The sequence below is a fragment of the Anomaloglossus baeobatrachus genome, chromosome 9 (assembly GCF_048569485.1).
Source record: "Anomaloglossus baeobatrachus isolate aAnoBae1 chromosome 9, aAnoBae1.hap1, whole genome shotgun sequence".
NCBI classification, from domain to species: Eukaryota; Metazoa; Chordata; class Amphibia; order Anura; family Aromobatidae; genus Anomaloglossus; species Anomaloglossus baeobatrachus.
The window spans coordinates 124,200,112-124,222,483 of NC_134361.1; the positions used below are offsets into that span (position 1 = coordinate 124,200,112).

At 45.7% G+C, this 22,372-nt stretch overlaps 1 protein-coding gene across 3 annotated transcripts in view; it reads left to right on the plus strand.

The window, feature by feature from the left end:
* STARD8 (StAR related lipid transfer domain containing 8) overlaps positions 1–22,372 on the plus strand; it is a 564,964-nt gene that overhangs the window by 155,157 nt on the left and 387,435 nt on the right. The window contains exon 1 of one of the 3 annotated variants that reach the window (XM_075323985.1): positions 7,656–7,864. The exons of the other annotated variants lie outside the window; for them this stretch is intronic. Within the exon in view, the coding sequence (XP_075180100.1) occupies positions 7,807–7,864 (58 nt within the window). The 5' untranslated portion in view covers positions 7,656–7,806. Of the gene's footprint in view, positions 1–7,655; positions 7,865–22,372 lie in introns of those variants that run through there. 3 annotated transcript variants of the gene reach the window in all.

Sequence of the window (22,372 nt, forward strand, 5' to 3'; positions counted from 1 at the left end):
AAGGCTTTACGTGAACTGTGTTATCTGTTTAGAATGAAATAAATGCCTGTTTGGATGTGGGGCAGCTGCGTATGGGGACGCTGAGCAGGTGTCAGAGCTGTGGGGTTTAATATTACAGAATGCATACAACACCCACTAAATGCCCCCTCTCCTGAGGTCCTAGACAGTCCCCACCTAACAATGAATTAGTATCACATCCACAATGTCTATTAGTTTTAGAATGAGCTGGATCTACACACGACGGACACCAGCAGTATCATGTTGATATTCAGTTTAATGGATTGTGCAAAAATGAAATGTTTTTGTGCGCTTCTCACCATCTGTGACGGTCCCAGCTGCTGAACCAAATCCCAGGTTGAGGAGCAGATCCTAGTGTTCTTTTTCTGAAGGTCTCACATCAAAACTCACATTAAAAACATCAAATCAATCATCATCAAACTTGATTTTTTTGCCATTTTTGCAAATGTGACAGTAGGAAGTGAATCCATTTTTATTGTCACTTTAGGCCTAAATAGTGTTACCCATCTCATAAAGCGATGGCAAATTTCTAGGATATGCCATCACTTTATGATCAGTTCCTGCCAATCTTCTAGGACTGTAAAAGATGCTGCTTATAAAATGATGGCATATCCTATTTGTGAAAATTATGAACTCCTTTAAAGGGAATCCATCAGCAGGATTTCAACCTCCAAACTGTTTATATGTATCTCTTGTTACTCAAGCCATCCATACCTTTAACTAGCCTGTCTGTTCCTGTGACGCCCTGGACTAGTTAGCTCATCCCAGGTAGTCACACACAACACCACACCCCCCTCCCGATTAGGTAACACCAGTCAAACTAAAAACCTTGTCACCACCCTCCAGGTTTGATGTCCACACCGCTCCGCCCACCGAGGAGTTCACAGGCCTGGAGGCGGGAACCTAAGTAGTCAAGTTCAAGTTGACAGTGCAGAGTAGTTTTGACAGTGAAGGAGAGAGGTTGAGTCCAGAGGCAGACCTGCGCTCAGGCCTGCCATAGACTACTCCGGTGGCTGGGTCGGAGCCCAGTCACCATTGGCAAGGAGGCAGACGGTGGTGGCCGCCTGCAGGAGACCGGTAAAACAACCGGTGGAACCGTAAGGGACCGGGACAGGGTAGTGGCCCGCCGGAACCGAATCGGGGAGCCAACTGGATACCAGAGCACCAGGCAGGGTACTCAGACCCAGTACAAAGCCCTGAACCGACAGGGCCGAGTCGAATCAACTGATTGCGGACTGGACTTAAGGACCTATCCCACACAAGACAACAGCCCAACCATACAGGGTAAAGCCACCGCCAAGACATAGAGACCCAAAGGGCCAGCGTCTGCGGGCAAACGGGCTCCTACGGCATATACATGTCGGGAAGCGGACTACCGGTGTCTAGGCATAGGAATCAAACATTTACACTCAGAGGTGCAGGAGAAAGGCGGAAACCACCAACCTATTCTGGGAGAAGCTGCAGCCGGCTGTGGGCCCCGTTCATCACTCCGTTTGGTTTACCAGAGACTCCAGTGTCTTGTGTCAGAGTGAGTACTCCAGTGCCATCAGGCACTGCACCGCACTGCACCGCAACACTTCACCCTGTACCCCAGCCCTCGCCTACCGGGCCCTACACTCCCTACCCACGGAGGGGTCAACATCTAGCTGCGCCATTACATCGTTCCCAGGAACCCCATACCTTCACCGCAGCAGTGGTGTCCACAATCACCACAACCCGTGGGTGGCGCCACAAACTATCATCCCAAACCAAACACCCAAATCCCCCCGTGTAGCGCCAACTCCCTTGCAAAGCGACGTGACCCCCGGGTACATGAGAGGCTCGAGCCACCACCCGCAGTACGAGCATGGATCCGAGCGGCTCGGCGGTCGCAGCCGAGCCCGCTGGGCGGTACATTCCCGATATAAAGAAATCGGTGTTTCAATCATTTCACAAAAGAGGCAGAAATGCTTTTGGCATGTAGAAGCACTTCCCAAGCCTCTGTCACTCCAGCTCTATTCCCCACCAAGCACCACCTTCTGCTTGACTAATGGGTAAAGATGAGCAACCCTGAGGTTCAGTGTTTGTACCAAGCACAGACTTTACAAAAAAACAGAGTTCGGTTTCGGAGTTCGAGTGCTTTACGTATGCAAACCACTCGTGTGAGCTGTGCTCAGGTACACTCGGTGTTTGGCCCAGTGCGAGAAACTTGCAGTGTTTGAACGGCTCGCACTGGTGTTAACAACAGTGTGACTGGATGTAGTGTGCACCAAAGTAAAAGAATGGAAAAACAACACTCATGGAAGTGTTCCGTTTCTGGCAGGCTACATGTAGGCGGAGACCCAAACTGCCCAATTAGTGACTTCAATTGGGGTTCAGGTAAAGTCTGGATCCCAAATCGAACCTAATCTAAAGTCTGGGTAAACCCGCCAAAGCAAACTTGTACAGGTCCCCTCATCTCTACTATTGGGTTCTTTGCTTGTGACTTCAATAAAACAAGCTCTCAGTTTAGCTGCAGAAGATGGGGAATAGAGCTGGCATGACAGAGGCTTGAGAAGTGCTTCTATATGCCTAAAGCACTACTGCCTCTTTTGCGGATTGCAATCCGGTTGCTATCCGGGACCCGGGCTGAGCCTCCTGCTCCAAGCCATGGGCCCATGAAGAGAGAGAAACACTAACTCCTTTTGTCAGTGCCAGATGTTATCCCAAGCTGTGCTTAGGAAGGTTCTGCTGTAAGTGTGATGGTTGCGCCTACTTCTACCCCATGAGGTGCCCGCCCCCTGTGGTACTCCTAGCGACTGGGAAAGTCCCATGCTTCCTGATGGGTAACTATCCTGTTTGCCCTAGTCCAACCCCCTGTGAGTAAGAACCTTACTGTTGTATGTGTGTGTTTTGTGAAGGCACAGGCAGGTTAACCCCCTCCTCAAAGGTGGTGTAATACCCTGCGCCCAGGGGCGCCACAAATTTAAACATCAATGATACACATAATCTATTTAAAAAGAACGTCAGGTCCAATTTCAGGTCGCTTTACACGCTGCGATATCAGTATCGATATCGCTAGCATGGGTACCCGCCCCCATCTGTTGTGCAAAACGGGCAAATCGCTGCCTGTGCCGCACAACATTGCCCAGACCCGTCACACTACTTACCTGTCCGGCGACGTCGCTGTGACCGGCGAACCGCCTCCTTTCTAAGGAGGCGGTTCGTTCAGCATCACAGCGACGTCACAGCTGCGTCACTGAACCGCCGCCCAATAGAAGCGGAGGGGCGGAGATGAGCGGGACGTAACATCCCGCCCACCTCATTCCTTCCGCATAGCGGCCGGGAGGCAGGTAAGGAGAGGTTCCTCGTTCCTGTGGTGTCACACAGAGCGATGTGTTCTGCCGCAGGAATGAGGAACAACCTCGTTACTGCTGCAGTAACGATTTTTGAGAATGGACCCCCATGTCACCGATGAGCGATTTTGCACGTTTTTGCAACGATGCAAAATCGCTCATAGGTGTCACACGCAACGGCATCGCTAATGCGGCCGGATGTGCGTCACCAATTCCGTGACCCCAACGAGTTTGCATTAGCGATGTCGTAGCGTGTAAAGCCCCCTTAAGTCTCTGATTCCTGACCCAATCACCATTCTTATCAGACAATTTATTTTTAATGCCGTTCTCAGCTTATGCAAATGTGCCGCCCCTGCAACGGATCGAACCGCTCGGATCCGGGGGTGATTGCTCGTGGCTCAAGGGTCTCTGGACCCAGGGGCTAGGGGCCGCACTCAAATGGAAAAGGGGGTATTTACAGGGGAGGTATAGTTTGTGACGCCACCCGTGGTGTACGGTAATTGGGAGTACCGCCACTGCCGTTGGGAGTACCCGGGGTTATGGAGTGAGGCTGCAAGATGACATTACCCTCCACGGGTAGGGGTAGGCCCCAGGACTCTGGATGGTGATGTGGGGGGTGCAGTGCAGGTACTCACTCAGCAATGAAGCAGACGCTGACAACAAGGTAAACCAAGTCTCTGACTGCCGCTGTCTCCTGAGGGGAGCTCGTCCGGTTCCCGTCCCCTGCAGCACTGCCTGGTGGTCTGTAACTTGCCTCCTGGCACCAATTTAGATTGTCCGTTGTGGCCTGGTAGCCTGGAGCTTTCTGGGTCCCACTCCCCACTGTGGCTAAGTGAAAGAGCCTGCTCTCAGGGATTTCACTGGGCCGCTTCCTAGGAAAGCCCTATCCCCCTCGTTGTGCTAGTGCCCCCAATCTCAGAGCTTCGTGGGAACAGTCCATAAAGGCCCTGTCCTCCGCAGGTTAATTGGTGGGTCACTTAAAGCTTCTCCCCGACCTAGGGTCCGTGTACCCCGAACGGTGATAGGACCAGACTGCTGACCATCCTCCTTGACGGGTTCCAGGCACCTAGCCTCAATCCCCTGTTACTAGGGGTCCAACTCCTCCAGGTCCAGACCACCGTCTGCGACCTAGTCTGCTTCTCCCCTGGGAGCTACAACTCCCAGGTTCCTCAGATCTCCTCTCAGCTTGAGGGTTACCACTCAACTGAACTTGACACCGCCCTGTCTGACCCCTAGGTGGGCGGCCCTATTCCTGCTTAAGCAGCCCACTGGTGTACCTGACAGGTGTGGTACAAAGTGTATCTAGGATTTGTGAATGCTGGTGGAGGCAGTTCTGCAGGTTAGGTTCCCAGAACCATGGGAGTTTGAGTCCTGCACAGAAAGGGCAGATTGTGCAGAACCCTGTGACGACCCGAATAGTCCAGGGCGTCACACAAATGAAACAGATTGGTCCGGAGGGAAAGAGAATGCGTGTAAACATTGATTACTCCTCCTGGACATGGTTGACATCCTCTTGACTTCCTCTGTCTTCTCTCATGTGTCCATCAGAAGCACAAGACATCAAGCACAGAAGAGAAGATGTAGCGGTATTCCTTGTAGGAAGATGGCAGTCTGTTGAGGCAGGAGTCCAATGAATGCATGACAGGCGGGCTTAGCCCTCTCCAGATGCTGATTGGATGATTTTTTTTTTCCTGTAGAAATCTGTCAATATACTGATAGAGTGTCACACAGAGTTTTGCACAAACTTTGCTGACTGTAAAGGCAGCATTGAGCTTTTTTCAGAATGCAGATTCTGTCATTACGTCCGATGGTTTCTCTGGTGTCTGGGATCAGCACAGGTAGACTCTGACATTGAGAAACCAAGGAAAAAATTGTGAAAACATACCCTGCTGTAACTAAATAAAAGCATAGTGCATATAAACATAGGGTACTTAGTAAACACTGTTTTTGATAAAAAAAAGTATAAAGCTATCCCACCAAACGTCAAGGTGTACCCAGTTGGGATAGTACCTACACTCTCTAATATTAAAACTTTACCATGGGTCTAAAATAGGCCTCAATGTGGCTAAGGGCTGAGAGTGACCGGGTCCCAACAGGACACACAGTCAGGGGATGCACAGAATGAAATGCCCAGCTCACTGAAAAGGGGGCCACTCCCTGTTTGTACTGAATACATAAAAACAAAAAAGTGAGCCGGAGTATGAGATGGTATACATGGAGCTTGTGAGACCATGTTCACACTGGCCATAAGACAAAGAGAAACCAAGGAAAAAATTGTGAAAACATACCCTGCTGTAACTAAATAAAAGCATAGTGCATATAAACATAGGGTACTTAGTAAACACTGTTTTTGATAAAAAAAAAAGTATAAAGCTATCCCACCAAACGTCAAGGTGTACCCAGTTGGGATAGTACCTACACTCTCTAATATTAAAACCTTACCATGGGTCTAAAATAGGCCTCAATGTGGCTAAGGGCTGAGAGTGACCGGGTCCCAACAGGACACACAGTCAGGGGATGCACAGAATGAAATGCCCAGCTCACTGAAAAGGGGGCCACTCCCTGTTTGTACTGAATACAAAAAAACTACATAAAAACAAAAAAGTGAGCCGGAGTATGAGATGGTATACATGGAGCTTGTGAGACCATGTTCACACTGGCCATAAGACAAAGAGAAACCAAGGAAAAAATTGTGAAAACATACCCTGCTGTAACTAAATAAAAGCATAGTGCATATAAACATAGGGTACTTAGTAAACACTGTTTTTGATAAAAAAAAGTATAAAGCTATCCCACCAAACGTCAAGGTGTACCCAGTTGGGATAGTACCTACACTCTCTAACATTCAAACCTTACCATGGGTCTAAAATAGGCTTCAATGTGGCTAAGGGCTGAGAGTGACCGGGTCCCAACAGGACACACAGTCAGGGGATGCACAGAATGAAATGCCCAGCTCATTAGCTCACTGAAAAGGGGGCCTTTCCCTGTTTGTACTGAATACAAAAAAAACTACATAAAAATAAAAAAGTGAGCCAGAGTATGAGATGGTATACATGGAGCTTGTGAGACCATGTTCACACTGGCCATAAGACAAAGAGAAACCAAGGAAAAAATTGTGAAAACATACCCTGTTGTAACTAAATAAAAGCGACTCTGGCATTGACCTGCTGTGTGCAGATTTTTAGGCAGGCTAGCAACAGTTAATCTCTGCTAGTCTGCTTGCTTATTTAATCACATATTGTAGGGAGACCTATCACATCTGATCCCCTGCTACTTATGCTAGTTGAAACCTTCTACCCATGCCTGCTATAGTTTATCTTATTTTGGTGTCTGAGGTGTAGTGTGCCAGACTGCCTGGTGAAAGTTGTGCTTATTGCTTGCAACGGTTGTAGAGTTTACCGCTGCTGTTTTCTACTTCCTTCCTTCTCTTGTTTTTCTTCATGAATCTCTTATTGTCTTTACGTGTGTGTGTGTGTGTGTGTAGTGTGACAGAGTTTTGTTTTATTTGTTGTCTTTATCTGTGGTTTCAACACACACCTGTCCCGTCCCTTTCCGGGGGAGAGAGAATCAAATCAGGATTGGTCAGGAGCAGGGCCAGGAGGGAAACTCAAGCGTCTCCACCATTAGGAGTAACCCTGAGGTTACGGATAGCATAGAGTGTGAGAATACAAAATATTAAATTTCTCCTTGACAAGAGCTCCATGTCTTCAGGGACAGCTTAGGAGCCCTGGTTTCTTGCAATCCCATAGTCATCGTGACACAGAGGTTGAGGATGAGAATACCAGTCTCCTTTTTCAATGTGGACATTCCATTGCGATAAACTTCCACTGAAGTAACATAGTACACAGACGTGACACTTTGCTGGAGTAATGTCAATCACTGGTCAATGCTGCCCTCATCGGGCTTGTCCTCTCATCATGTAGACTTAGCTATAGGTGATGGCTGGTGTCCAGTCATCAGTGCTTCTTATATTCTGTATAATGCCCAGGAGCGGACATACAAGTGGTGCAGCCTGCCCAAGAGGTGGGGGGGGGGGCATTTCTACCTACATAGCAGGTAGAATTGTGCTTTTTGAAAAACTCTTGGGATGCAAAGTGCCCATATATTGTTCTTGCACAGGGGCCCTTTTATGTATGTGATGTTGCCATAGTCTGATTTCATAACGCTGATTATATGGGTCAGATTAGGAAAAAAGTTTCCCTAGAAGTGATGGGAGGCAGCTTTGGTTGGAGTCACACCGGCAGGCCTTCCTGCTCATTGGCAGCAGTTCTCCCATAGGTGTGGCCTCTGTTCTCTCCAGGACTTTTCCCTGATCACCTTCACTTGGCAGTCAGTGACAACAGCTCGCAGGGTCACCTTTGAGCTGGCATACAACCCTCCTCTGCCCTGCAGTCTGCTTAGTGCCTCCAGCGCTTAACTCTTGAATGCTCAGACCAAGCTTTACCTTTCATTTGTGACCGGGCCGATAAGCTGTATGTTCCCCCACTTGTGTTGTGTAACAAAGCCCAGAAATCTCCTGACGCAGCCTCAAGGTAACTGTAACCTGTGTAATGTATTTTACTACCTATAACAGCATAAATGTAGCAGAGCTGAATTTGCTAGAACTCTATAGTAATGGTTAATTGCAGTCCTATGTAAATCCACGGCTACCATATTAGTATAGAACAGTTTCAAATGATAAACAGATGTGTAGATGTAGCAGGGTTGAATTTGCTATTTGGTGAAACCAGAAAAATAAATTTTTCCAAAGCAGAGATATTTTATATTTTCATGCTGCTCTAAGAATATGAACTCCACTTCCAGTCTAATTATTCCCGCTGCTACTGACCATTGGCAGTGCCCATTCTTACCTCAGCTTTTAGGTTAGAAAATGTGTAGCAGCCCTATGTAAAAGTAGTGGTAATATGATAAACATAGCTGCACTACAATTATAATTATATTAGCCCCCACAACATCTGAAGTTGTTAAATAGAAAGAACCAGATGTGGCTGAATAATGATTTTTAGTTTGTGTTACCGTGATCTACAGATGACATCCTAGTAATGAAACGTGATCTGGATACAGATAGAAGGGCGCATACTCCCAATAGATGGAGTGCTACATTGTTACCAAAGTCACAGGTGTTTAATGTAGTCTGTTGGTCATGCACACTGGATACATTGCCTTCAGTCGTCTTGATTTTGTCTTATTGGTGCTAAATGCAAATGTCCAGTTGGGGAATATTGGGTTAAATAACAATATGGTGCCTGGCACACTTCAAAGTCCACAAGTCCTTCAGTTAGGGACTTATCCATATTGGGGACAGAGTCAGAGGCAGTGAGAGACTCCCATATTTCTCAGTGCAGCTCAGAAATTAGGCTGGCTAATCATTACACCTCGGAGCCGCAAAATACAGACACGGAGCTAACATGAGGCAACCAAATGTGAAAAAGATCTACTTATATCTATAGATCCAAAAAGCAGGCAGCTCTGCAAAACTCATCAATACGTTTAACCACATTTTATTGGCCCAGGTGATATCTTACACCCATCCAACCATCCATTCATCCATCCATCCATTCATCCATCCATTCATCCATCCAACTATCCATCCTTCCAACCAACCATCCATTCATCTCATACTGTATATATATATATATATATATATATATATATATATATATATATATATATATACTACATATGGCAATTCACATGAGGCTGTCTTTTGGATTTTGGGAAGTCTTTAGTGTAGTGAACTTGTCTGGGGCAATTATTGTGGGACGGGCGTAGGGATTTCAGTTTTCTGGAGCCTGGGGAGATTCAAAAGGTCGATTTGGCCCGAATGAAGAGACCAGTGCTATTAAATACCTCTGATACTTGGTAGTCCTCATAGATGTCTTCCATTGGGGTTCATGAGTGACACTTGGCTCTCCAGCTCATTATTGCCATGGTGTTATTTAGGGCATAGCCAGAACCTTAAATATGCAGACACATAAAAGTTTCATATCCTTCATATTGAAAAACCCCAGGCCACTATCATTAAATCTCATTGCAGGGATTTTAGTGTTATAGAGTTCTTCCTGCAAGTCAGGCTTGTTGCTTGAGAGGATATTAATACCTCTGGATTTTAATGTTTAAAAGCATGTGATGTCATGGCTGGCTAATATGTATCTCAGATTATGTATCAGTAAAGGCAATAAAACAAATTCCTGAAATAACCTAAATGTTCACATTTTGCAAAGCATTTCTGATTTACTAAGAACATAGTGTAAATGTAAGATAATAAAGTTTAAAAGGTATCTATATAGCATTGATTTATTTATATATACATTTTATTTATTTATGTATCTACTGTACATGTGTTATTGACTTGTACATCTCTTGGACCTATGTATCCATACATCTTATAGACTCATGTACCTATACCGTTAGGTCCAGAAATAGTTGGACAATGACCCAGTCTTTGTGATTTGCCTTCTCCAAGCCACTATTTTCAAATTAAAATGAAATAATTGAGATGTAATTGAAGTGTAAACTTTCAGATATAATTAAAGGGGTGGAATAAAAATATCTTGTGAAACATTCACAAATTGCTGCCATTTTTCTTCTCAATTCAGGAACTCAAAGTTAATTGGACAAAGTAACATTACCACAAATAAAATGTTTATTTTTAATACATTGTAGAGAATCCTTGTAAGCACTTGAAGTCTGGAATCCAGGGCCATCACTAAACGCTGGGTATACTCCTGTGTGATGCTTTGCCGGCTTATACATCATAATGTCAACCATATTCTAACTAATATATGAAGGGTGGAAACATGCTTCTGTTCGATAATATTGAGTCTCTTTTTATTGCTCTTACCAGATGTACGAGACAAGTGTCCGTTACATAACAATGGACTGACTGGTTAACTGGCAGAGAAGGGATGTTGTATCAGCCGAGAGTGACAGCCAGTGAATACAGGTCAGAATGTTAGGAGGGTCACTAAACTGTAGGTCCAGCTAGAGATTTAACATCGCTCTCATATCACATACTCTGAAAGGACAATACATTTGTTAGGTCAAGAGTGAAAGTTGAGGCTTGAAGCCTAGCCATTGTAATCATCACTCATTAGTTGACTAATATTAAACAGAAGGTATTTACATGGCTCACTTCCATCCCACAGAAAAAGAATATCGGGGTTAATCCTGATTCTTCATAGTGGAGTAAGAACATTTTACCTTGCTCCTTCATGTTCTGTGACCATCTGAAGACTTCTGGTGTGTACCACATACAGTATATAGCTGTTAAGTACTGAAACCTAGGTTTCATCTTTCATGCAGATACTTTGGACTTAATAGCCTTCATCAGAGTAGGATATGAAAACAATGATTTATGGAGGAGGGCTTGGTGAGAACCATAAAACTTTGATCTCTGCATTTTTGGAGAATCAAATTTTAGCATCACTATTAGGGATGAGCGAATGTATTCTCCACTATTCGGTATCCGACGGATAAAAGGGTATCCGAGATATTCACTAACCGAAGGCTAATATGGTATTCGCTCCGGTACTTTAATTTTCGTTTCTGGACTTCCTGGCGCTATTTTCCAGCCAATGAACATATCTGATGTTGCTTGCCCTCACAGTAACGCCGCAGCCATCTTTGTTGTGGTGTTACTGTGATTGGCTTGGCCGCACAGCGTCATAGGGGCTATAAAAGGCTGCCGCCATTTTGTGTGCATGAATTCATTCCTGAGCTGCCGGTGTAGTGAGACTGTACTGTGTGCGGTACAGCATTTTTCCAGCCAACTAATACTAGTCCTTTTAAGGCCTGAAGCTATTTAGCAATACCTGTTAGCGACTGTGTGAATCATAGAAACAGGTATAGGGGCAGTGCCGTTTGTTTTATGAGATAGTGTCCCTGCTGCAGAATCCAAAATAATCCTTATAAGGACTGAAGATATTTAGCATTAGCTGTTAGGGACTGTGTAAATCATAGAAACAGGTATAGGGACAGTGCAGTTTGTTCTATGAGAGAGTGTTCCTGCTGCAGAATCCAAAATAGTCCTTTTAAGGGCTGAAGACAGTGTCTACTGTGCTAGCAGCTGTGTAAATCATAGAACTGCTGCAAAAAATAAAAAAATCCTTTTCTTAGTGCTGCATACGGTCTGTTCCTGCAGTGTGTAATATAGGGACAGCTAGGGACAGCTTACTCACAGGCAGGGAGAGATTTAAAGCTGTCCTGACATCTGCTACTAATAATCAACAATCTCGGCACTGCTACATCCCTTGTGTCTGTTATACTAGCAATAGGTATTACAACTTGCAAAAAAAAGGTCCCAAAATTGTAAAAACAAGGGGTTCAGGTGTAGTGTAGTGCCTGTCAGCCACCATTTCAATTCACAGTCTGAGTGTTAGCCAATTTTTATTAATACTTGCTGTCAGGGTCAGTAATTGTGCCTCAATGCCAGTACCTTCCTAGCCACAACCTTGTATAGTTTTGGGAGCTTCATATCTTACAGCACCTACATAGTGGCTTGCTGCAACTAACACACAGTCTCAGTGTTACCCATTTTTTATTAATACTTGCTGTCAGGGTCAGTAATTGTGCTTCAAGGCCAGTACCTTCCTGGCAACAAACTTGTATAGTTTTGGGGGCTTCATATCTTACAGAACCTAGATAGTGGCTTGCTGCAACTAACACACAGTCTTAAGGCGGCGTTACACAGTACGATATATCGTGCGATATGTCGTCGGGGTCACGGAATTTGTGACACACATCCGGCATCGTTAAAGATGTCGTACCGTTTGACACCTCCGAACGACTGTTAACGAGCAAAAATACTCACCTTATCGTTGCTCGTTGACACGTCGTTCATTTCCATAATGTCGTTCCTCCTTCTATGCGCCGGTTGTTCGTCGTTCCCGTGGCAGCACACATCGCTACGTGTGACACCCCGGAAATGACGAACAACAACTTACCTGCGTCCCGCCGGCAATGAGGAAGGAAGGAGGTGGGCGGGATGTTATGTCCCGCTCATCTCCGCCCCTCTGCTTCTATTGGGCGGCCGCTGTGTGACGTCGCTGTGACGCCATCTGTCCCTCCCCCTTCAGAAAGAGGATGTTCGCCACCCACAGCGACGTCGTTAGGGAGGTAAGTACGTGTGACGGGGGTTTAACGACTTTGTGCGACACGGGCAATGAATTACCCATGACGCACAAACGACGGGGGCGGGTACGATTTCTCATGCGATCGCACGATAAATTGTTGCGTGTAACGCCGCCTTTAGTGTTAGCCAATTTTTATTAATACTTGTTGTCAGGGTCACAACTTCTGCTTCAAGGCCAGTACCTTAAAAGGACCCCTGCACCGCATAATCACTGGGAGCGATGGCGCCTCGCCTCCCAGCAATGCCACAACCTGAAGTGAGTCTCTTAGAGGGCAAAACACGGCCAGAGTGAGCATCTGCACTAGTTCCGACCCCCCCCGAAGGCAACACCCCACCCCTCATGGCCAGTGAGGGGCAATAGGTGAGCATGCCCAAGAGTGTGGAGGATTCGCCTGGGTGCAGAGGCACAAGAAACATTAATCCAGCTGACCCCTGGAGACCTGCCAAGAGACCCACCATCATGCAAACCGCCAGACCTGACAACGAGATGATAAGTTTCTTGCCTGAATTTTATTAATAACTGTTAACAATACAAATTGTATATTAGACTTGTAGAAATTAAGCTGTTGTACAAATAAGGCTAGAGTGACATTTGCATCATGGCTTCCATCCACAACTGGACATACTGTAGTGCCATTTCTGACATACAATTAATCCAGACAGTGCCCAACAAGCCATATGTCTTTATGAAGGTTTCAGCCAGTTTTTGTATTTGAATGCTGTGTGGCGGGATACTCTAAAGCGGGCTTTACACGCTATGATATTTCTAGCAATTGCTAGCGATATCGTATGCAAAAGCACCCGCCCCCCTCATGCATGCGATATCGTGTGATCGCTGCCACAGCGAACATTATTGCTACGGCAGCGTCACACGCACTTACCTGGTCAGCGACGTCACTGTGACTGCCGAACAATCCCTCCCTCAAGGAGAAGGTGCGTTCGGCGTCAAGGCGACGTCACCGTGACGTCACTAAGCGGCCGGCCAATCAAAGCGGAGGGGCGGAGATGAGTGGGACGAACATCCCGCCCACCTCCTTCCTTCCTCATTGCGGGCAGGAGGCAGGTAAGGTGAGGTTCCTCACTCCTGCGGTGTCACACACAGCGATGTGTGCTGCCGCAGGAACGAGGAACAACATCTATAAACAACCATTAACAATATTTGGTTTTAGGACGACCTCTCCATGGTGAACAATTTTCACCACTTTGGAGGACGTTTAAGGTCGCTGGTAAGTGTTACACGCTGCGATACCGTTAATGACGCCGGATGTGCGTCACTAACGACGTGACCCCCGACGATAAAACATTAGCGATATCGTAGCGTGTAAAGCCCGCTTTACTGTCTAAAGTGACAGAACTGCCAACAGAACCGCTAATGGCGGTGCCAAAGCCAAATGGCAGTTTAGGCAAGGCATTACCATACCCTAAACTCCAAAAGCATACAACTCCTATAGAAAAAAACAACAGAATCTTAAAGGGAACCTGTTACAACCTTTCCAGCCTATAAGCTGCGGCCACCACCACTGGGCTCTTATATACAGCATTATAACATGCTGTATATAATAGCCCAGGCCGCTGTGTAGAACATAAGAAACACTTTATAATACTCATCTAACAGTCGTGCTGCGGTGGAGTTGGGTCAGATAGGCGTCTCCGTTGTCTGATGCCGGCACCGCCTCTTTCTGCCATCTTTGTCTTCCTTCTTCTGTACCCGGGGTGCATGACGCATCTACGTCATTCACACTCGCTGGCATTGAGGTCCTGCGCAGGTGCACTTAAGGCAGATGAAAGTATTGTAGTGCGCCTGCGTGGGACCGGCGAGTGTGTATGACGTAGGATGCGTCATGCTGCAGATGGGAAAGAAAGGCGCAATAGGGTCTTACCTGGTATGAGGGTTAGAGAAAATAGAAGGTAGTACACTCACCTGATTAGGTTGTGCCAGTCACAACCCCTTATGCGCGTATGTGAGTGTCTGCGTGGTTCAGCAGCGGCCCCGTGGAAAACGTGGTAAAATATAAAGTGTAAAGAAAATGGGTTTTGTGCCGCGCTAAAAACCACAGATGCTGGTATATTGAAACTTCTTTTTTTATTTCTCAGTTCTACGCGTTTCAGAGACATGCCCATCTCCTTCTTCAGGAAAAAGAAATCATACCGACACAGCAGGACTGGTTCTATATAAAGGTGTCCAAATTGCCACGTTTACCACCATGATCTCATCAACCCATATGGTTTAGAGTGATGACTCATAGCCATGTGGAAAGATACAACGTCATGGAGAAAGGAGAAAAAAAAAAAAGTGGGGAGTGTACCCCAACACACTTCACAACACTAAATACAGAAAAGAAGAATCAAACATTGGAAAAAGGACAATAAATAAATAAATAGTGAACTGATTAAACTGTGTGTGTTTGACTTTGCAAAAATTGCGTGAATAAAAGAACAAAAAGGAAGGATTTGTATGCGAACCCAAGATGTTTGCGCTGGAACAGAGAAACGTGCAATTATCCATTACGCTATCCAGGATATTTGCAATAGTGTGAGTGACTTAAAGGCTCCAGAAACCACTATTTGGTATTTTGATCTTAGAGTCGTGTCGCAAAAAGGTAGATCTATTTTAAAATGAAGGGAAAAATTATACATATATATGTATAATTTTTCCCTTCATTTTAAAATAGATCTACCTTTTTGCGACACGACTCTAAGGACAAAATACCAAATAGTGGTTTCTCGAGCCTTTAAGTCACTCACACTATTGCAAATATCCTGGATAGCGTAATGGATAATTGTAGGTTTCTCTGTTCCAGCGTAAACATCTTGGGTTCGCATACAAATCCTTCCTTTTTGTTTTTTTTGTTCTTCTATTCAAGCAATTTTTGTAAAGTCAAACACACACAGTTTAATCAGTTCACTATTTATTTATTTATTTATTGTCCTTTTTCCAATGTTTGATTCTTTTCTGTATTTAGTGTTGTGAAGTGTGTTGGGGGGACACTCCCCACTTTTTTTTTTTTCTCCTTTTTTTCCCTCTTTTTTCTTTCTCCATGACGTTGTATCTTTCCACGTGGCTATGAGTCATCACTCTAAACCATATGGGTTGATGAGATCATGGTGGTAAACGTGGCAATATGGACACCTTTATATAGAACCAGTCCTGCTGTGTCAGTATGATTTCTTTTTCCTGAAGAAGGAGACGGGCATGTCTCTGAAACGCGTAGAACTGTGAAATAAAAAAAGAAATTTCAATATAACAGCATCTGTAGTTTTTAGCGCGGCACAAAACCTGTTTTCTTTACACTTTATATTTAACCACGTAGGATGCATCATGCACACAGGCTTCATAAGGAGGACAAAGATGGCCGAAAGAGGCAATGACGGCACCGGACAACAGAGACGCCCATATGGCCCACTCCACTGCAGCACGACTGTTAGTGTTTTTTATGTTCTACACAGCGGCCTGGGCTCTTATATACAGCATGTTAGAATGCTGTATATAAAAGCCAGGTGGTGGTGGCCACAGCTTATAGGCCAAAAAAGTGGTGACAGGTTCCCTTTAAATGTAAAATATGCTGCAATCATCCAACTATTTCAAGAGAAACAATTACCAAGTCAAACCAAGCCAAAAAATATATTTTTGAAGACCACTCACCTTCACGTCAAATTTAGCAGCTTCAGTTTTACTCCTCATAAAATAACCATTGTGGGGTATATTTAGAGCTCTACATTGTGCAGATCCTCTGTTAATCCACAGAGAAATCTATGAATACTATTATTATAATTATTTATTATTTTAGCGCCATTTCTTACATGGCGCTTTACAAGTGAAAAGAGTAAACATAACAAATTAGTACAACAATCATGAACATTACAAAAAACAGACTAGTACAGGAGGAGAGAGGACCCTGATCGCGAGGGCTAACAGTCTACAGGGAATGGGCGAGGGTACAATAGATGAGAGAGCTGCTTGCGTAGTGGTGTAAGGGACTGAGGGTTATTGTAGGTTGTAGGATTGTCGGAAGAGGTGGGTCTTCAGGTTCCTTTTCAAGCTTTCTATAGTAGGGGAGATTCTGAGATGCTGGGGTAGAGCATTACAGAGTATGGGGGAGGCGCGGGAGAAATTTTATATGCGATTGTGGGAAGAGTAGACAGGAGAGGAGTACAGAAGGAGATCTTGTGAGGCTCTGAGGTTGCGTGCAGGTAGGTGGCGGGAGACTAGGTCACATATGTAAGGTGGAGACAGGTTGTGGATGGCTTTGTATGTCATGGTTAGTGTTTTGAACTGGAGTCTTTCGGCAATGGGAAACCAGTGAAGGGATTAGCAGACTGGCGAGGCCAGGGAATAGCAAGGGGACAGGTGCGTTATTCAGGTCGCAGAGTTTAGGATAGATTGGAGGGATGCGAGTGTGTTAGGCTACATTCACATTTCAGTCTTTTTGCATCAATTACAATCTGTCACCTTGAGGAAGTACGGTATCCTGCAATATATTTTGCAGGAATCCATTTTTTTCCCCATAGACTTTTATTACCGACGGATTGCGACTGATGGCATTGCGTTGCATCCGTCACACGACGAATTTGTCGTGGAGTGATTGACTTGTCGGGCGGGAGCAACGCACAATGCAACGTTTTTTGTGTGTTTCGGATCGTTTTTTTACTGTGAGCATGCCCACAGTAAGAAACCATGTTCGACTGTACATCCAGTTTCAACGGCCGGGACGATTAGCTACCGGCTTTTGTGAATGATCAGCTCATCGTCCGGCGGCCGGCTTTTGTGAACGATCAGCTAATCGGCCAGCTTTACCATACTATGAAGAAAAAGACATGGATCGCACATCCCAAAAATACAATGATCTAAAGCCGCTAGGCAAAAAATTAAATAGAACACGAGGTTCTTTTGTTACCATTCTGATCAGATTGTATTAAGCCCACTGCCACGTCACGGCAAACCTCTTGAGTGGGTCCCTAACCTGACCTTTTTGTGTGGCACCGTGCACTGACCACCGCCGCAGCGACAAAGCGCCAGCAAGGCGGGCGACCTGGTGCTTCACAGCACCCATGCTGCAAGGCAAAGCCCCCAAGGCTCCAGGCCGCGCCGCCCCACCGACACCACACCACCACAACAGCAGCCACCACACAGCACCAGCACACAGTGAGAGGAGCTGTGCACTCACCTCCCACTGGCTCCCATATGTGAACTGGGAGCAAAAAGAAGGCTGACCCCTCTTGCAGTCTCCTGCTGATTAAAATCACCTGTGCCAAATGGGGAGAGTGCAGGTCCAAGCAAAAAGAGAGGGGGATAGACTGATATAAATACCATACTATGAAGAAAAAGACATGGATCGCACATCCCAAAAATACAATGATCTAAAGCCGCTAGGCAAAAAATTAAATAGAACACGAGGTTCTTTTGTTACCATTCTGATCAGATTGTATTAAGCCCACTGCCACGTCACGGCAAACCTCTTGAGTGGGTCCCTAACCTGACCTTTTTGTGTGGCACCGTGCACTGACCACCGCCGCAGCGACAAAGCGCCAGCAAGGCGGGCGACCTGGTGCCTCACAGCACCCATGCTGCAAGGCAAAGCCCCCAAGGCTCCAGGCCGCGCCGCCCCACTGACACCACACCACCACAACAGCAGCCACCACACAGCTCTCACTGTGTGCTGGTGCTGTGTGGTGGCTGCTGTTGTGGTGGTGTGGTGTCGGTGGGGTGGCGCGGCCTGGAGCCTTGGGGGCTTTGCCTTGCAGCATGGGTGCTGTGAGGCATCAGGTCACCCGCCCTGCTGGCGCTTTGTCGCTGCGGCGGTGATCAGTGCACGGTGCCGCACAAAAAGGTCAGGTTAGGGACCCACTCAAGAGGTTTGCCGTGACGTGGCAGTGGGCTTAATACAATCTGATCAGAGTGGAAACAAAAGAACCTCATGTTCTATTTAATTTTTTGCCTAGCGGCTTTAGATCATTGTATTTTTGGGATGTGCGATCCATGTCTTTTTCTTCATAGTGTGGTAATCGGCCAGCTTTTGTGAATGATCAGCTGATTAGCCGGCGGTTGGCTTTTGTGAACGAGCAGCTGATCGCCCGGCGGCTGGCTTGTGTGAACGATCAGCTGATAATCACCCTCTCAAACAGTAAAAAAAAACAATGGATTAGTTTTTTTGTAGCATTAGTCACATCAGTTGTGCCAGTATCTACAACGCATCCATTGCATCAGTCACACAACTGATTGTGACTGATGAAAAAAGACAGAAGTTTGAATGTAGCCTTAGAAGGGAGGCCACAGAGCAGGAGGTTGCAGTAGTCGAGGTGGGAGATGATGAGGGCATGCACCAATGTTTTTGCTGATTCTTGGTTAAAGAAAGCACGAATCTGGGAGATATTTTTGAGTTGTAGTCGGCATGAGGTGAAAAGGGCTTGGATGTGTGGCTTGAAGGATAGTGCAGAGTCGAGGGTTACTCAAAGGCAACGAGATTGTGAGACTAGGGAGAGTGAGCAGCCATCAACTTTAATGGATAGGCTTGTTGGATGGGTTGAGTGAAGAGGAGGAAAGATAATGAATTATGTTTTATCCATGTTAACCTTTAGGAATTGCGCAGAGAAGAAGGATGAAATAGCAGACAGACATTGTGGGATTTTGGTTAGTAGGGAGGTGATGTCAGGTCCAGAGAGGAAGATCTGCGTATCATCGGCATAGAGATGATACTGAAAACCGTGGGCCTCTCTGAGCTGTCCAAAGCTGAAGGTGTAGATGGAGAACAGCAGAGGTCCAAGAACTGGACCTCGGGGGACACCGACAGATAGAGGGCGAGATGATGAAGTGGTGTGAGAATGGGAGACGCTGAAAGTTCAGTCGGTTAGGTATGAAGAGATCCAAGATAGGGCCAAGTCTGTGATGCCCAGATAGGAGAGAATCTGTAATAGGAGGGAGTGGTCCACTGTGTCGAAGGCAAAGGACAGGTCGAGGAGGAGGAGGACAGTTTAGTGTTGCTTGGCTCTGGCGGTTAGTAGGTCATTGGTGACTTTAGTTAGGACAGTTTCAGTGGAGTGATGCGGTCGGAAGCCAGATTGTAACCTGTCAAAGAGGGTGAAGGATTAGAGGTGGGAGGACAGTTCAAAATGGACATGCCGTTCCAGTAGTTTTGAGGCATAGGGGAGATGTGATATGGGGTGGTAACTAGACACAGAGGATGGGTCAAGGGAGGGCTTTTTGAGGAGGGGTGTGATTGAAGCATGTTTAAAACATGAAGGGGATATACAAGTTGTTAGTGATTACACCAGTGGTTAGCTCTTTAGTGTGGCTCGTGTGCCAGGGTTGCCTTTTGCTTGTGCGAGTTTTGGCATGCGTGAAGGGGCGGCTGATTCGAGAGCTGCAGAGATTGCAGTGTTATATAAAATGGCAGCAGCATCTGCATCGTGTAAGGAAGCAATGTCTACAAGAGGAGAAGGGAGTGAGAAAGTGAGGGTAAATCAAGGTGGTTGAGGTTTCTGCAAGAGTGCAATAGTTTGTGGAGGGGGGTTGTGTATTAGGAGAAGAGAGGGAAGAGAATGTGAGTATGTTGTATTCAAACAGGGGAAGAGGTGATTTATAGAGGTTAGATAGGGAACAGAGGTGAGTGAAGATGAGGTCCAGCGTGTGGCTATCTTTGTGAGTAGCTGCAGAGAACCATTGGATGAGGCCGAAGGAGGAAGTAAGTTTTAAAACTTTAGATAGATGAGTGGGAGGTGTCAATGGAGATGTTGAAATCGCCCATGATGATAGTGGGGATGTCAGTGGAACGGAAATGTAGTAGCCAGGTGGGGAAATAGTCAAAAAAGGTGGTGGCTGACCCTGGAGGGCGGTAAATGATAGCCAGTTGGAGGTTAGAGGGGAAGTAGATGCGGACGGAGTGCACCTCAAAAGAGGGGAGAGTAACTGAGGGTGGCAGTGGAATTGGTGTAAATGAGCTTTGGTCGTACAGGAGCAAACCAACTCCTCCAACATGCTTGTTACTGGGGTGGGGGGTGTGAGACAGATGGAGACCACCATAAGAAAATGCAATAGGAGAGGCTGTGTCAGAAGTGGTGAGCCAGGTTTCTGTGATTCCGAGGAAGAAAAGTTTATTAGTGATGAAAAAATCATGGATATAGGAAAGTTTGTTGCAGACAGAGTGAGCATTCCATAGGCCTCCTGTTATAGGGACTGGAGGAGCGGGGTGTTGTGAATATTATCCAAGTGGGTGCTGGTGTGGAGCTCCCTCTGGTGGCCAGGAATGGTAATGAAGCTGATTCTGAATCTGTGACTCAAACAGGTGATGGAATTAATTAGGAATTCAGGAAGTCCTATTGCAGATCAGCCTAGTGTATTTAGGAGAGCATTTTCTGCCTGGCGGCCGCCGGTGATTGCTGTTTCCTGCTGCTTCTGAAGATGGATGGGAGTTTTCCCTTCAGTTTCTCCCATTTATTCTGTGCCTGAATCTACTCCAGATAAGTTTACTAGTTTTTGTGCTTAATTGCTGGAATTGCACCTAAGGGTGTTTCTGCTTATTCCATTTTGGTCTGTGTTTTGGTTTCTTGTTTGTGAGGATCTGTATCTCTACTTTTGTTAGCAGGGCAGTTCCCCCAGCAAGAAAGGGAGCTTGCTTCCTGTTCATGTTTGGATTTTTTGCATTTTAGAATATTATTTGTTCTGTGATTCTGTTTCTTCCCATTATATCTGCAGTTCTGTTTAAAGTGTCTGGCACAAGAGTATCTGATATAGTGGGGGAGAGACCGTGTCGTCTCATATCTATTTTCTATCAGGAGTTTGGTATTTTTTGTAGGGTTTTTTGCTGGGAGCAATCAGTTATCTTTCCTGTACTGTCGTATCTAGTAAGTCGGGCCTCACCTTTGCTAATCTATATTTTCTATGTATTGTGTTTTCTTACATTACCATCGTTTACATGTTGGGGGCTTGCTATTTCTTTGGGGACTGCTCTGAGGCAAGTTAGGATTTCTCATTTCTATCTTTGAGGTGTATCAAGTTTCTCCGGTAGTGACAAGGTGTCTAGGTGTGTTAGGTATTGCTACTTCTAGTGTTGTTCGATTGATAGGGGATTGTGGTCAGCTTAGTTTCCAACTGCTATTGTGGTTTTGTTTTTTCTTAATTAATGGGATTTTTTGTGATCGTCCACAGTTACCAGTTCATAATAGCGGGGGTGGGTGAATGGGTATGAGGTTAGAAGGGTTGCGAAAATTTGTCATAGATAGTGGATGAGGATTTGAAGTGACAATGGGGATGTGGTGAGGAGGTCCAGGATTAGGAGAGAAATCACCAGCAGTGAGGAGAAGTAGAGATAGTGTTAGTAAGTGGGAGCAGGAGAGGCCATGAGTTGGCTGTGTGTGTCTGGAGACCCAGGGTGTAATGTGGAAAAAGAGTTCTGAGGATGACGTGAGATGGGTGGGGAAGATGGAGGGAGAGATGACCAGTTCATTAGTGGGTTTAGGGATCATAGGAGTAAGTAAACAATGAAGTGTTATAGGGGTGAAATTGAAGAGAAACACAAACATTGTTTACAGAGTCTATGTATCCAGTTACCTTCAGGTCCGATTCTGATCTAATTCATTGCATTATACTAATATGGTGCATACTTGTATTGGTGCAGACTAAAGTCTTATGCAGACTACAGGGCAACAATTTATACACATACAAGTGCAATCAGCTTTGAAGGGGAGGGGTTGTAACTTATCTAGATCACTCAAATCAAAGCTGAGCCCAGATGTGGGATACCATAGGCAGCGTAAACAAGGGGGTCATAAAGAAAGTGGGGAGAGGGTGATGGAGGGGTCAGTTAGAAGCATATTAGATTGATACAAGAAGTAGAGGGATGGAAGATCAGTTCATGGGAAAGTAGGGTGACTGATTAAACATGCCAGATATTAGCACAAGCAGCAGGGAAGG